Source organism: Schistocerca serialis, chromosome 2 (assembly GCF_023864345.2).
Source record: "Schistocerca serialis cubense isolate TAMUIC-IGC-003099 chromosome 2, iqSchSeri2.2, whole genome shotgun sequence".
Classification (NCBI taxonomy): domain Eukaryota; kingdom Metazoa; phylum Arthropoda; class Insecta; order Orthoptera; family Acrididae; genus Schistocerca; species Schistocerca serialis.
This window is the reverse complement of record NC_064639.1, coordinates 432,148,355-432,166,003: the sequence shown is the minus strand read 5'-3', so window position 1 is coordinate 432,166,003 and position 17,649 is coordinate 432,148,355. Positions and strand designations below refer to the sequence as shown.

Here is a 17,649-nt window from a genome sequence, read left to right as displayed (position 1 = left end):
ATGAACATTAATTTCTCCGATACAATTATCATTTTCCCTAATACATAATTTTTACTAGTAATTATCACTGTGAAAAATATATATATATATATAATATAATAAAGAAATAGGTCTAATGTGCCTTTCAATTTTATTAATTCTGAACGCTATAAAATGTATTGTGTTTGGAGTATAATTAATCCATACGTCAGATGATGACTTCTTTAAATCCATTCCAAAATACTGCGCTGGGCGAAAATTTTAAATTTTTTGTTCCTTAAGTTTGCAACTCTCTTCAGCAGCGGGGCTGCAACTCGAACAACCCATTCAAGTTCACGCTTATTCCCGTAGAAACGCCACATACATTTGGTTCTTATACGGTTTGTTATTTTCTTCACCAGTAGCGTCACAAAACGTCATATTGTTTGTGGTTGGCTACTTTCAACCAATAAGGTTATTACGTATGCTCGTGAAACACGTTCTCAATCTTGTTGACAGACACGTATTTTGAAGAACACAGTTAACTGCGAGAACACCATACATCTGACTCAAGAAAACTTCAATGTATATACCATAACCAAGTTCATAATAATTGCTTGATGAAATGCTATATTCGGCTGGGCGGGTAGGGAGGTGGGTGTGGGGGGGGGGGGGGGGCGGCCGGCTGCTGTGACCGAGCGGTTCTAGGCGGTTCAGTACGGAGCCGCACTGCGGCTACGCCCGCAGGTTCGAATCCTGCCTCGGACGTGGATGTGTGTGATGTCCTTAAATTAGTTAGGTTTAAGTAGTTCTACGTTCTAGGGGACTGATGACCTCAGATGTTAAGTCCCATAGTGCTCAGAGCCATTTGAGTCCTATTTTTAGCTGGGGAGGGGGGGGGGGGGGGGAAAGATCCAGTACGTAACGTCAGCTCAACTGTGAGCTACGTGAACTTATTGCGGACCTGCTGCAGCTCTTTATGCTTCATCTCTTTTCCAACTTCAGTGTCATCTTACAGCAGCGTAACTGCACGGGTCCAAAGGACACAAACGTGCTACAGTAGTTTTAGCAGCATAGTAGTGCCTCACTTGGTGTCATAGCCATCAAATTCTCCCGATCTCTGAACCGATAGGACACATCTGGATACAACTGGGCGTCTGGTCCGCGCCTCGTAATTTTGGGAAACTGCGTGACCTTTGTGTATACATCTGTTGTCGCATACCTCCGGGAACCATCCAGGGGCTGTCGAATCCATGCCACGCAGAGTCAGCGCTGTATTGCGTTCCAGAGGTGAACTGTCACGCTGTTAACCAAGTCGTCGTAACTTTTTGGCTCATCACAGTACGAAAGAGCGGAAAGTTCTCTCTGCAAAACGCACTCTAGTGAATGCAGGGCATAAACGTGGTCCAAAATAAAACTAAGGACAATAAATAACAGAGTTTGTGTACAACTCTTGGTGCACGATGTAAGAATTTTTGTGGTCCATTGCCAGCTGTTGCTGCCGTGGAGGGCCACGCGCTGTCTGCTTCTACCTGGGGCTGCCCTACTCGCAGACGGCGGCCTGTGCGCATGCGCGTCTGGGAGAGCAGCTGCACGTGCCCGGCGCGCCTCCGCCGTGCCAGTAGCGGGATGCTGGCGCCGCGGGCTGCCCGGAACTAGCAAGTGCCGTGTCGCGCCGAGCTGCCGAGTGAGCTGTGCGTCCGCTGCCGTACCGTGCGCTGCGGGAGACGGGGCGCCGCGTTGTTGTCGAAACCATGGATACGGGAGGGGACGGCGGCGGCGGCGGTGGCGGCGACGCGCTGCAGGACATCGACTGCAACATCGTGCTCGTCGGCGACTCCAAGTGCGGCAAGACGGCGCTCGTCGAAAGGTTCGTCTCGGACAAATTTGTCGAGGTGAGTGATCATGGCGAATTGGATCTGAGCAGTACTCTTTCGTCTGGCAGTTCACCAAAAATAAAAGAGAGAGGCAGTGTTTCTTTTCCTCAGCTATCTAGTTCGAATTGTCGTAGCGATATAGTAATATATGTTGTGCTTTATGATATTCTAGATATTAGCGTTTATAGTAACAAACTAATAATACATGTCCGTGATGTGAATTTGATTTTTCCTGTAAATGGGTGTAGGAGTTGGATTTTTAATAAATGGTATGAGATGTCAAAGTTAAACGAGACAAAGAGAGGAGAGGCATGTAGCAGCTGTACTGACAAGGGAACCTCCCCATCGCACCCCCTCTCAGATTTAGTCGCCACAGTGGATAGGCCTTGAAAAACTGAACACAGAGAAAACAGGAAGAAATTGTGTGGAACTATGAAAAAATAAGCAAAATATACAAACTGAGTAGTCCATGCGCAAGATAGGCAATATCAAGGATAGCGTGAGCTCATGAGCGCCGTGGTCCCGTCGTTATCGTGAGCAGCTGCGGATCGAGAGCTCCTTGGTTTAGTCTTCTCTCGAGTGAAAAGTTTAGTTTTTTATTTTCAGACAATTATTATCTATCCGTCCGATGCGAGGTAAGTGCGCCGTAGTATGGGGACGGCAACTGAAATACTTTGTGAAAAGATTCTATGATTTTGCGAAGCCGCGCAGGTACACAGAGCAGTATTGTTTACGTGATCGTATGTCAATTATCAAAATTCAGGCACTCACACATAATCAACTTCGCTCTCCAAAATTCCAGGACATGTTCAGATTTGCTTGGACATATGCAGGATTTGACGGTCTACACACGGAAAAATTTGAAAACGTTAAAAACATATGTTTTGACAGAGCACAGGGAAAACTGTGCGACTGTGAAACTGTTGCATTCATTTGATGCAGTTTATGTGACAAACTCTTATGTTTTCATCACTTTTTTGGGAGTGATTATCACATCCACAAGAAAACCTAAATCGAGCAAGGTAGAAGAATCTTTTTACCCATTCGCCACGTGTACAAGTTAGGTGGGTCGACAACATATTCCTGTCATGTGACGCACATGCCGTCTCCAGTGTCGTATAGAATATATCAGACGTGTTTTCCTGTGGAGGAACCGGTTGACCTATGACCTTGCGATCAAATGTTTTCGGTTCCCATTGGAGAGGCACATCCTTTCGTCAACTAATCGCACGGTTTTGCGGTGCGGTCGCAAAACACAGACACTAAACTTATTACAGCGAACAGAGACGTCAATGAACGAACGGACAGATCATAACTTTGCGAAAATAAAGAATGTAAACTTTTCACTCGGGGGAAGACTTGAACCAAGGACGTCTCGTTCCGCAGCTGCTCACGCTAAGCACGGGACCACGGCGCTCATAACTCACATTATCCCTGATGTTACATATCTTGCGCATGGACTACTCAGTTTGTACATTTTGGTTACTTTTTTCATAGTTCCACACAACTTTTTCCCGTTTTCTCGATTGATCTGTGTTCAGTTTTTCAAGGCCTATCCACTGTGCCAACTTATAAGTAAATCTGAGGGGGGTGCGATGGGGAGGTTCCCTTGTGAGAGCGACAGTGCAGTAATGGACGGTTTTGCTTCGCACCGAGAGCTCCTGGCTACCTGTACCATTTACTGCGAACACAGATGAATTTGAATCTGTGTACATACCAGTTCATGCCGTAATATCTCTTAACGTGTCAACTGTACCCTTACACAAGATGTACAATATAGACGATAGAATTGTTGCCGCCTCTCTCAAAAACAGGTGTCTATTTTTCGAAAGGGTTCAGTAAACACAATATGATCATTCTTCCAAAGATACTAATTAGGTTCACTAAGGTTCTCTGTGAATCTGTCACATGTGCTGTACTGACATGTTTTCAGTCCAAGCAGCATGTCTCTGAATTTATTCATAGCTTTCATGCGGGCTATTTCTAACACCGGAACAGCTTCGTAGAACTTTTGCCTAGTGTCTTGGATGCAGCTTTCTTAAACGTGTCACACCATTTTACCAGAGTACAGCCAACGAATATGTTATCCTTTCGCTTTCCTTATTTCGCTAGTGATTTCCATTGTTAATTCCGTTTCATATCGTTAGGTGTTTAATCTACGAGACAGGCTCCAGAGTATGACCACTAAACACTATCCACTTTTGGAAAGCTGCCAGCCAGTACAGAGAGTGAAAGCCGTTCTTCATTCCCTTACCATTAATCAGCGACGCCAGAACCTTCTGGTAGACAATACTATCTCCAAAAATCGATTTGGGAGTGCTGCGAACTCTAACTAAAAAATCGTTTATGTGTAGTCAGTCATCCATGTAGCATGCTCATTGTTGCTTCTGTTTCAATCAAATACACTATTTTGAGTAGGCTATAGTGGTTCTTCTTCAAACTGCCAAAAATTTTAACACCGGTACCGTACGTCGTAGATTTTCCTTGTGACTCCAGCTTCGTCAGCAGTCGACCGTATGGTACAGTACCGAACACTTTTCGGGCATATAAGAGCCATGCGTCTGTTATTAGAAATTTGGCGTGTTTGACGAAGCAAACACACAAAGCACGAGGCCGGCAGGACAAGCAGGCTAGCAGAGGGACTGCGCGAGACAGAACAGCGGTGAGTGGCTGGACTAGCGAGATGACCTGTCACCAGGCGGCCAAGCGTTCCTAATAGTGCTGTCCATGAATCATTCCTGACAAAGTCCTTTCCTATTGTCATCGAAATAAATTTAACGCTAATCGTTTAATTTCTTACCAAACTGTGTTCTGAAAATTTTACTCATCCTTCATTTTGTATCACCTAGCTGGGGTTCACGATGTTAAGATACAGAGTTTTGTTTCATAAGATGACTAAAATACTCCGTTATATATTGTTGCACTCAAGCTGACAAATGACAGACCACTTTTACTTCCGTATGCAGAGTATGAGTAGATTAATTATATAGATTCATTACACAACAACACACAGTATATATAAATATGGTTATTTCCGCACAAAGCATTCCACAGTCCACGAGTCCCTTATCTTGACTGAGTATTTGTACAGTGAGGAGCACAGTCACTTACTTATTCCTTGATATAAAAAGGGTTTCTGAACGCGTTAGATGTCGCCTTGCGGAAGACTCGATTCTCGGAACTGCCAAGGATTTTTCGTAGGTGAGAGGACCAGTACGGGGTGCACTCAGCCTCGTGATGCCAGTTGAGGGGGTAATTGACACAGTCGTAGTGGCTCCACGGTCTGGGAAGTCCGCAACAACAGCGGGGAGAGCGGTGTGCTGACCATACGCCACTCCACACCGCATCCGCGTGACGCCACAAGAGACAGGATGACATGGCGCCGGTAGATATCCCTTGGGCCTACATGACCCGGATGAGGAACTCGTTTTGAACGCGTGTGGTTCAAATGGTTCAAATGGCTCTGAGTACCATGGGACTTAACTTCTGAGTTCATCAGGCCCCTAGAACCTAGAACTACTTAAACCTAACTAACCTAAGGACATCACACACATCCATGCCCGAGGCAGGATTCGAACCGTCGACCGTAGCGGTCGCGCGGTTCCAGACTGTAGCGCTTAGAACCGCTGGGCCACCCCGGCCGGCGAGCGCGTGTGGCATGATGGCTTCACACAATATATTAAAATCATAGGTTGTCCAGGACATGTACTCAAGACGACTGATTCTTTTTTCCCTAGGGGGAAGATATACTTTCTCAGGAAGCGCAGATCCTGCGACATCACGAAACCGGTATTCGCTGCATGCAGCAGGGTTCTGTTCTCGGACCCGTGCTGTCCTTTATCGATATCAGTGACATACCTAAGCAGGTGGGAGGAGAAATCGCCAATTACACCAATGACACTGCGCTGTTCAAGCGGTGCTACAGCCTAAACACCATTTTGAGGTGCCTCCGGAGACTTTTGGACAAAATAACTCTATGTTGCACTGTCTGGAAGGTGAAAACCAATCCTAACAAGAGCCAGACCATTCTGTTCACCACAAACCTCAAGATCTCCAATTGTCAACTCACAGCTGGTGGCAAGCCATACCTTACCGTAGCCAAGGGATTGACATGGAGGTCGCACGTAACCTGTGCACTCAATAATGACTACGGCCTGTTTTGTCAATTATACACACTCCTCAAGAACGATGCGCTATCAGAAAATGCAAAACTGGCAATCTGATGTGCCATCACACATCTCTCCATCTTTTGTAGATCGGAAGTTTGGTCACTGGCCGCCGAGAAACGCTTGAAAAGACTGCAAGTTATTTAAAACAAAGTTCTCCGAGATATGGCTGACGCTCCCCACTATGCTCTCAACACATACGCTAGGCAACACTTACGGCATACATCCATGTACCAAATAATTTAGAGGAAATCCATCAGTCTTAATATGAAAAAACCTTGTTGGCCCTATAATCTCACTAATTCACTAGGCCAGGAAACCTAAAATTCGCATCACAAACGACGAAAGATAACTCCCACACGATACTTTAGGGACTGACACACATTTACGGACTACATTTTGCCAATGTCAGACGGACTTAGTATCCTGTGGAGCTTCTGTTTGTTTACATGACCAATAGCTTACAGAAAATAGTCATTCACCCTTACAGATTGGATTTTTTTTCGCGGCCCAAGCCTTTTAACTTATTTTTAGACTGTTAGTTTATCAGATACATTTCAAGTGTATTTACAATGTGTGGTACTGATTTACTTGTATGTAATGCGATTGTTTCTCAGAATATCTACTGATAACTGTTGCTGCTATTTTGTCTAGAGACTGAAGGAAGACGATAATTTTAGCCACACGACCGCTCACCATATTGTTTTACAATGCTTTCATTTGGAGATAACGAAATATGTTCTTCACTTTGGTTACAGCTGCTAACAACTACATGAAATTACGAAAGTTATTTAAGAAATGTCCTGTGAGCTACTAGAATGAGATATCTTAAACGTTTTAAGAGAAGTTACTAGTGTTAAGTGGCAACGCAGCATTCCATTTCGAGTGCTGTAATGAGGAAGTACTAGGATAGGTTTTTGTGATGTTACACAAAATGAACCTTCTAAAACAACTCTTCAAAAAATTCAACAGAGGTTTCACAGCAGCCGGACTCTGAAGCGTACCTGTCATTTACAAGAATGTACCGTGAAACTGTATCCTCCAAAACACTTAACACGAAAGAGTGGACTTCCATGTTCTAATTCTGTTTTTGTTAAATGTCTTTTGATGTAATTAGCCGACAGCGTCGTTACAGACGACTGTTATAATGAAAGTTTTAACTACTACAAACAATAGGCGATGGGGACACATTGCCATTCTTGGAAAAGCGTTGTTTCATTAATTATATATTTCTTTTTAACGCTGTCACGACCGCGTTTCTCGGTGATCAATTTGACAATAACGTGACATTTCCAATCCTCTTTGGCTCTTCAGAGTCGTTAGCGGTATTAGGAAGCCACTTTGGCTTCAGAGTATCTAATCACTCTTCGTCGTTGTTATCTTCCCATTAGATAAGCAGCGTCACCGTACAGATCTGCATGTCACCCGCCTGCAATTGTGCGTATGTGAAATCCCTGCTTGTAATATTTGGTAACATAGTTTATTGTAAGTGTGGAATATCGTAGAGGTCTCTTCAAACGCAGAGTCTGTCTTAGCGCGTTCAGCTATGGGTTGATTCGCTGAACGTATCCCATCTATCGTAATACAGTCTGCTTCACAACTGCTGTGAACAACGGCGCTGTATTGTCAAGGGGTTGTTCGGTTGCCGATTCCGTTCTCCCACTAAACAACTACGAGGGGCGTTCAGTAAGTAATGCAACGTATTTTTGCTCTCGACCAATTTCGATTGATAAATGCGGAATTTGTTGTGGGACATCATGGAATATTCCCGCTTCAGCCCCTATAGTTTCATGAAGTTCCGGTGGGTGGCGGAGCTGTATGTAGCCTTCAAAGTGGCGTCTGTAACGGAGCTGCGTTCCAAGCAGAGAGCTGTCATTGAGTTTCTTTTGGCCGAAAACCAGAGCATCGCAGACATTCATAGGCACTTGCAGGCTATGGAGAATTGCCAGTGTACAGAAACATGATGTGTCGCTTAGCGAGGCATCTGTCATCATCGCAACAAGTCGCGCAGACCTGTCCGCTCTCCCGCGGGACGGCGGGCCGCGCACAGCTCTGATTCCTTGCAGTGTGTTCGTCGCCACAACAATGCAAATGAACTTCTCCCTTCCTTGACAACGCAAGACCTTACACAGGGCAGCGCACCCGAGAGAAGGTCACAAAACTTCACAGGAGTGTTCTTCTTCATCCACCCTGCAGTCCGTATCTCGCACGTTCTGCCTTCCATATGTTTTGCCCAATAAAGGATGCACTTCCGGAAAGCAGTGCGTGGATGATGGGTAGGTTATTTATGCAGCAAGACGTTGTCACCGACGTCGACTAGATAGTATCGGAAGTTCCATGTGGCTTTTCGCGGATGATGCTGTAGTACACAGAGAATTTGCAGCATTAGAAAGTTGCAGCGAAATGCAGGAAGATCTGCAGCGGATAGGCAATTGGTGCATGGTGTGGCAACTGACCCTTAACATGGGCAAATGTAATGTATTGCGAATACATAGAAAGATGGATTAGCCGGCCGAAGTGGCCGTGCGGTTAAAGGCGCTGCAGTCTGGAACCGCAAGACCGCTACGGTCGCAGGTTCGAATCCTGCCTCGGGCATGGATGTTTGTGATGTCCTTAGGTTAGTTAGGTTTAAGTAGTTCTAAGTTCTAGGGGACTAATGACCTCAGCAGTTGAGTCCCATAGTGCTCAGAGCCATTTGAACCATTTTGAGAAAGATGGATTCTTTATTGTATGATTATATGATAGCGGAACAAACACTGGTAGCAATTACTTCTGTAAAATATCTGGGGGTATGCGTACGGAACGATTTGAAGTGGAATGATCATATAAAATTAATTGTTGGTAAGGCGGGTACAAGGTTGAGATTCATTGGGACAGTCCTTAGAAAATGTAGTCCATCAACAAGGGAGGTGGCTTACAAAACACTCGTTCGACCTATACTTGAGTATTGCTCATCAGTGTGGGATCAGTACCAGGTCGGGTTGACAGAGGAGATAGAGAAGACCCAAAGAAGAGCGGCGCGTTTCGTCACAGGGTTATTTGGTAAGTGTGCTAGCGTTACGGAGATGTTTAGCAAACTCAAGTGGCAGACTCTGCAAGAGAGGCGCTCTGCAACGCGGTGTAGCTTGCTGTCCAGGTTTCGAGAGGGTGCGTTTCTGCATGAGGTATCGAATGTATTGCTTCCCCCTACTTTTACCTCCCGAGGAGATCACGAATGTAAAATTAGAGAGATTCGAGCGCGTATGGAGGCTTTCCAGCAGTCGTTCTTCCCGCGAACCATACGCGACTGGAACAGGAAAGGGAGGTAATGACAGTGGCACGCAAAGTGCCCTCCGCCACACACCGTTGGGTAGCTTGCGGAGTATAAATGTAGATGTAGACTAGTAGAATGTTACTCTGCGCTTAAGACAGTCTCGTTGAACAGAGATTACGTCGAGAAATAGGGTTTTGTAGCCGAGTGAGTGGGGAATAATATGGTGTATTGTAATTCTGAATGAAAGCAACTTGCTTTCAGATAAAAATGTGTTGCACTAGTTATTGAACCCCCTCCAATGAAAGACAACAAGCACTGCATCTGGAAATCCGTAAGTCATTGGTATTTTTGGACGGAGGTAGCGATCGTGTCCCTAAGAGAGAACCTCTGGATGTTTGTTCGAAAAAATACGAGGAAAACGCATGTGAAACTGAATGTTTTGTTTGGTCTTATAGGTGTGCTCGGATGCCCGAATTGGTTTAAGTAAGTGCTACAGATAAGCGTGAGGACTGGGCTCGAATCCTAGTGAAACACAAAGAAACACGAAGAAATATTAATTATAACCGGATTTTCTGAAATTACTTGAGAACGATGTAGTGCAGTAATTTCATTGCCATTGACTACACTCGCATAATTTCAGTGAATTTATTTCAGTTGAGACCAGACTTCGTGCCAATAGCGTTGGTTAAATTCTAATACTCTCTGTAGTGCGTCATAGAATGAGGGGATATGACGCTGTTGCTGGTAGTCTGTCCAACGGACGGGGAAACTGAACACCTACGCTTGTTGTCGCTGTTTGTTATGAGTACGCTATTTGCTAGCAACAGGTGTTATTGTCTCAATTTCCTCTTATCAGCGACAGTCACACAAACAAAACACTACACTACTGTATAAACCGACTTATTTCAGAGACTTCACTGTTACTCATCTGTCAGGGCAGGGAACTCATGTCGCTGAAGTCGGCACCGAACCCCACTGAATGTAAACACATCAACTGCAACCGGACATGGAAGTCTAAAGCACGAGCTGCTGCTGCTGTTCCAGTTGTGTCCTGCTGCAACTGCGAAATGAAGAAGTGCGTGCATTATCGCTAGTTCTGCAAAATTCTCGTGTTTTCGGATGCTTTTGCTGTCGTAGCATACGTGCATTCAAGCGATCCTACAAAAGGAAGTGAAAATTAAGTGTCAAGCATATTTTTCATAATCTCGGGGTCATTACGGACTGAACACTACCTCTAATGGGAAGTGATGGGAAAGAAAATAAGGCATTCTTGAGGAAAGTACCCCTGCACTCACCGAATTCGTAACGGAATACTACTCAATTCCTAAACTGTGGAACGGTAAGAGTGTGTACCATATTTGCTATCGAGTGTCTAATGATCCATTGGGAGAGGACGGTAGATGGCGGAGCACAGGTTGATGTGTTTCTTAAGGGGAGGTTTACTATTTTTTCGTTCAAAAACTGATTTTTGTTTAAACTGCATTTTTGGATCCATGAAAGTGTTTAGAATCCAGCCCTGAAACGGTTTTTCCGAATACGGAACGGAAATTTTTTTATTCGCGGTTGAACAAAAAAATGCACCTGCTGAAATCGACCTTTTTCACGCACCAGTTTATTTTCCTTCGGAGGATGGGTTATTGTACCTGTGCTTGGGAGGAAACGCACAAAATTCAGATGAAAGTTTGAACGCGTGTGTTTCGAAGATAGCCCCAAGCATTTGCATTCTGGTGCGAAGACTGTGGAGACTGCGACTTTTCTGGCAGTGAGCAGCTTCAACGAAGGGTATTCAGCAATTCTGAAGAACATGACAACGATGGACGTCACCCTGGGACTCTATTCGACGCAGTTCGCCAAGCATTCGGACGACCACCGGATTCAAGCGGCCGAAAACCGCTTGTCACCGGCCGTACGCGCGGCTCTGGGGGAGCGCAAGATGGCCCAGATCAAACAGAACGCCCTCTGTGAGAAAGAGGAAGGACTAGTTTATGGACCCGGAATAGCAGATTTAACGTATGTTTCATAATACTGCAATTATATGTAGTCAAAACTTCAAACGCGTTTTTCTCGAAATGACGTTTTTTTCGTTTTTTTTCGTGCGGTATGGTAACTTCAAGTCTACTGAACCGATTGGCATGATTCTTTGTTTTCGACGAAGCTAACTGAATTGTCTAGGAAAATCGAAGAAAAAAACCCTTTTTTCCAAATGGCCACCATTTTGTTTCCTATGGTCCAAATAACTTAAGCGAGATAGAACTCCTAAATAATCTTATATACTTCGCTAACGTCAACTCAATTTTTATTTCAGACGAGTCGGCTGACTTGTGACATACCGCGCGTGGAGGTCTACATCGAAATTTGGTTTCGTTCCGACGACACTTCCGCCTTTATTCTTCGACATTTACGGTCGAAAAAATTCCAGTTTGTAGAGGAAATATCAATAAACATTTTAACCAAATTTGACATTGATATCTATAATACATCCCGAGGAAAATATACTCAAAGAACATGCTTTTTTCGGGCCAAAGATAATAAACATCCCGTTAAACTTCAGTGATCCATCGATGTAGTTGCATACGTTCGACCAGGAAATAAAACACCTACACATGGAATAGTGAAACGGATACACGATCGGAATGAAGACAACTCAGCAAGATCACTATGTCAATCGTAATAGGGTGGTACCAGAAGCGAAGTCAGCGAAGGTACACAGCTTTCCATGAAAATTGCAACACGAGGAAGATATTACGGTATATTGATAATTTTTGCTTGTGGACCGTCTGACAGCAACTGAATAAAAAACCATTTTAGTGCCATACGCGTTTCGCCTTTATTTTCTGCAAGGCATCATCAGTGGCCTGGAATATGTACATACGTTAGATAGCAAACAACAAAATTGTACTTATACAGCACAACAGGATGAATAGTGTTTAAGTTTGCAAGTGGTTTGAGATATACATAGTGCCAAATGCAATACATGAACTGTCACACCTAGTTCAACAGTGGCTTTAAGCTGTCCGGGCATCGAGTTGAACTGAACTTAGATGACAGATATGGGTTCATCTTTCGATTTTGCTTGAACAGTATTGTAGAGTTCGTGAATCATAGTGTCTCATGAGTGATAGCGTCTCAGTATTACGACAACTCATGACCAGGTGTTTTCAGTAGCTGAGGGATTTGAAGAAACGAGCTGACTAGAACAACACTCGAACACACTCTGTTTCAAAATAAGGCAGGACAGCAAGCGCAACATACGGTTTTCCGGTATCTTGTTGAAAAGTAACGCCACAGAGACAGGTCACAGCGTCACATCTTAACCTGTCTGAAATGTAGCGGCTGATGTCCAGATTACCGGCTAAGCGTACCAAATGTAATCCTATGTTGTTCCTAACGGCGTCTCATACCGTTACTCGAAGCCCTGGTCTTTATAACGATGACCAATGCAATATGTCACAGTTAACTGTCCTAAGAGCCTCTACCCAGCGATACATCTATCGTAATGCTGCACACGGAATTACGATTCGTGTGAAAAGACGACGTGTTGCTACTTGTGCGCCCAGTGTTGTCACTGTCAGTGAGTCTCCGTTTTCTGCTGCGTCAAAACGAATCCGCGACAGCAGTTATGCTGCCAGTCAGTAGTGCTGAAAACTTTTTAAGTAAAGCAAACGTTATTAACATTCTTCATATCTGCATATTTATTGCTCAATACGGCAACTCCTGGCGACGAACACATTTCTCTCAACGAGAGACTAGTTTGTTCATACCGTCATTGTAGAATGTTTGACTTTGCTGTTGATACCACAATCTCACCTGTGCTTGCAACGCTTCATAACTGTTATAGTGAAGTCCTCGAACCTGTTCTCTAAGTTTCGGAAACAGATGAAAATCAGAGGGAGCCAAGGCGGGACTCTATGGACAATGATCGACGACAGCGAACGCAATGGTCGGATTGTTGCAGATGTCGCAGCGCCTGTGTGTGTTCTGGCATTGTTATATTGAAGAGAGGCTGCTCCACTTGTGGACTAACTTTCGATTTCGAAACTCGATTACACTACGCTGTTTGTCGCGCACCGACGTTGCTACGTTACACACCGCCATGTTACACGCCACGGTTGGGAGCCCTCAAGCGACAGAGAGCTGCAGATATATAGATACGAATATTAAAGAAATATAATAGTAATTGTGGTGTCACTGCCAGACACCACACTTGCCAGGTGGTAGCCTTTAAATCGGCCGCGGTCCGTTAGTATACGTCGGACCCGCGTGTCGCCACTGTCAGTGATTGCAGAACGAGCGCCACCACACGGCGGGTCTAGAGAGACTTCCTAGCACTCGCCCCAGTTGTACAGCCGACTTTGCCAGAGATGGATCACTGACAACTACGCTCTCATTTGCCGAGACGATAGTTAGCATAGCCTACAGCTACGTCATTTGCTACGACCTAGCAAGGCGCCATAGCATTTGATATTATTTTATATTGTGGTTATAACATGTACCGTCAAGAGAGATGTTCTACAATTATGGATTAAAGTTAAGTGTTACAGCATCTGCGTCCGTTTTTCTAAGTTCTCATTTCCTTGTAATGTTCCAGACCTCACGCCAATCTGCGTGAGTTTAAGCGCGTGCCTTTCGGCTTCCTCTCATAGTGACTTGGCTGTCTTGCCAAGTCACAACAGTAATAACGTATGTTTTACCCAAAAATCTTCAAGAAATTCGGAGTCACTACTTTTCAGCCCGCACTCGTAGTTCTTGGGCCCTTGTTTGATTGGATTAACGGAAGAGATGAAATCAACGTACACCTGTACCATTTGTCACGGATTCATTTAGTTAGCGTGACAGTGTCACAGAAATGCCCACGTACCAAAACGAGTGACGAAAAAGTTTAATGCCCTATTATATATGTCGCATACTGACCACGACATTATTATCAGAGAAATTCTGGTTAATACGCATTAGGCAATAACTGGCAAAGTACACGTGTAGATGTAACTGGCTTGCAAGTTCTGATCTACACTGATCCATATCTAACAACGATATCTTTCTAAATAAGAAGGCATTAGGTTCATATACACTGAAGAGCCATAACAACTGGTACACCATACTAATACCGTGTAGGGCCCCCGTGAAGAGGCAGGAGTGCCGCAACACGATGTAGCATGGACTCAACTAATGTCTGAAGTAGTGCTGGAGGGAAAAGACACCATAAATCCTGCAGCGCTGTCCATAAATCCGTAAGAGCACGAGACGGTGGAGATCTTTTCTCAACAGCACGTTGAAAGACGTCTCCGATATGCTCTATAATGTTCATGTCCGGGGAGTTTGGTGGCCAGCTGAAGTGTTTAAACTCAGGAGAGTGTTCCTGGAGCCGCAGTGTAACAACTGTGGACGTGTGGGGTGTCGCATTGTCCTGCTGTAATTGCCCAAGGCTGTGGGAATGCACGATGGACATGAATGAATGCAGCTGATCAGACAGGATGCTTACGTACGTGTCACCTGTCAGAGTCGTATCTAGACGTATCAGGGGTCCCACATCACTCCAGCTGTACACGCCCAACACTATTACAGAGCCTTCAGCAGCTTGAACAGTCCTCTGCTGACATGCGGGGTCCATGGATTGATGAGATTGTTTCCATGCCTGTAAACGTCCATCCGCACGGTACAATTTGAAACAAGACTTGTCCTACCTGGCAACGTATTCCCAGTCATAACAGTCCAATGTCGGTGTTGACGGGCCCAGACGAGACGTAAAGCTTTATGTCGTGCAGTCATCAAGGGTACACGAGTGGGCCTTCGGTTCCGGAAGCCCATATCGATGATATTTCGTTGAACGGTTCGCACGCCGACACTTGTTGATGGTCCAGCATTGAAATCTGCAGCAATGTGCTGGAGAGTTGTTCTCCTGTCACGTTGAACGATTCTCTTCAGTCGTCGTTGGTCCCGTTCTTGTAGGATCTTTATCCGGCCGCAGCGGTGTCGGAGATTTGATGTTTTACCGGATTCCTGATATTCACGGTACACTCGTGAAATTGTCGTACGGGAAAATCCCCACTTCATTCCTAGTTCGGAGATTCTGTATCCCATCGCCCCTACGCCGACTATAACACCACGTTCAAACTCACTTAAATCTTAATAACCTGCCATTGTAGTAGCAGTAACCGATCTGACAACTGCGGCAGACTTGTTGTCTTATGTAGATGTTGCGACCACAACATCGTATTCTGCCTGTTTACTTATCTCTGTATTTGAATACACATGCCTATATCAGTTTCTCTAGTGATTCAGTGTGTAAAACTGTATAATTTATTCGCTTTAACAGTAGCTCAGTTAGTCGATAATAACTATGACAATATTTAGCTTTTACAGCATCAACTCTCACTCCGGGTAAGCAAACATTTTACGCTTATTAACTGCTTTACTACTACTCAACCCGCTAGCGTTTTTGAGCCTGGACTAAGACATCTGATTTTTTTACTGCCTCCTTTCCTCACAGATTTCACATCCGGCAGCCGCACCCCTCAATTGGCTAAATAGTGAAACCACACACTTCCCCGTTGGTACGTCGATTTGTTCGCAGCAGTAGCTACTGAAGTTAAATCTGGGCCAAAAAGTTGGCAAACGAACAAAATGAGCGAAACCCAGATAAGACAAAGACACACTCAAAAAAATGATTCAAATGGCTCTAAGCACTATGGGACTTACCATCTGAGGTCATCAGTCCCCTAGAACTTAGAACTACTAAAACCTTACTAACCTAAGGACATCACACACATCCATGCCCGAGGCAGGATTCGAACCTGCGACCGTAGCAGCAGCACCGTTCCTGACTGAAGCACCTAGAACCGCTCGGCCACAGCGGTCAGCTAGAATCATTCACACCAATTGAAATATAGCACGTTGTTTCTCCTCTAGAAAGATCTAAACCTGTGTGATTAGGTAGGTTTTGAGCCACCATGCTCAAGAACACAAACTTAGCGTCTTAATCACAGTACCACTGTTGCTGAATGGACGGAAACGATAACGTGTACATTCCCTTACCCGCTGATTAATAACTTTAGATTTAAAATGTGGCAATAAATAGGAAATATCCGCCTTATTTAACAAATTAAGTGTTATGAAAATTCAACCAACTATACTGATAAAAGTCAATAATTACCTCCTCCAAACCGAGATCATGTACAAACTCCCTTCTTGTCAGCGATGATCTGTGGCGATGTTTGACGCTGAAGTTCTTTCTTTTCTTTTAGCGTGAAGTCTCCCTCACGGTCGGCTTCTCATTGTCATCATTGAGAAATAAATTTTTCTGTGATACCTGATGCATTGTTAGGAGCATTTCATCATTCTCTTCTACTGCAGCTTTCCAAATTTAGTTCTCTTTTAATATTTATTCTTCTTCCTGGCGATTAGCGTAGAAACTGATAATAGGATCGTTGAGAAACATCTCAGTTTTCTGTTTTGAAGGGTCAGCAATCAGGGAAATTTTTAAGTGTCTTGGTTCGCATCCGTATGCAGTATGTGAACTATCCGGAAAGCACCATTTGTCAGGCTGTAACGAAGTCCCAAATTAGTTGAGGCAAATTAATTTTAAACTGCACCTTTTATTAACTCTATACATAAAAATTATTAAAATTTAGGCATTAGTGATATATCTTAACGAGTCGATAGTATCCCCCTGCATAAAATTCTACCATCTGAGGGTCTTAGAATCAAACGCTCTTAGAACATCCAGTACACCATTTGTTTGAGTGCGATCTCATGCAAAACAACCGGAGAAATATGCGAAAAGTTGACCGACTCCTGAGGTTTCGTGAAACGCTGGTGTTCGTCAGATTTTCTGTGTTACTTCGTGGCTGACTACAAACAGAAGATCTCTTCTGTCATAACCATGAATATTTGTCTTTCCACTCTTAAACAAGTGATACCATTGACACACAAATCTTTCAGTCTTCACGCTCGTGGCGAATACAGCACAAATTTTGCCATAAATGTGAACGTTTATTCATTAATTGACACTAAGAAACGTATTACAGAACGGACTTCGCATTTGACTGGATTTTCAATTGCACGTTCTTTTTGAGCGGCTACCTGTAGTCGAGCGAGAAACTTCTTGGATTTCTCACTATCATAGATCCTAACCGCACTGCCCCGCTAGGTGATTCAGTGTATCGACTGTTTCGTTGTACCTGCCACTTCCAGTGCTATGCATAAACCGAGTTAGCTCTGTAATACTTTTACGATCGACCTACACCTGAGACAAGGTGGAATAAGATGGTGAAATTTTATACGACTAGTTATATGAACTTACATATTTCGCAATAGGACCGTGAGACGAGACGGGACGAATCGTCTTGCAGCTGCCATTGGAAAATTCTGTCACTTCCTTACCAAAGACATTTATGTA

At 44.2% G+C, this 17,649-nt stretch overlaps 1 protein-coding gene across 1 annotated transcript in view; it reads left to right on the top strand.

The window, feature by feature from the left end:
- Window positions 1–1,605: 1,605 nt before the first annotated feature.
- The window catches only part of LOC126457289 (ras-like GTP-binding protein Rho1), a 292,146-nt gene continuing 276,102 nt past the window's right edge, over window positions 1,606–17,649 (top strand). Inside the window, exon 1 of the mRNA XM_050093461.1 lies at window positions 1,606–1,853. Within this exon, the coding sequence (XP_049949418.1) occupies window positions 1,713–1,853 (141 nt within the window). The 5' untranslated portion in view covers window positions 1,606–1,712. The remainder of the gene's footprint in view (window positions 1,854–17,649) is intronic.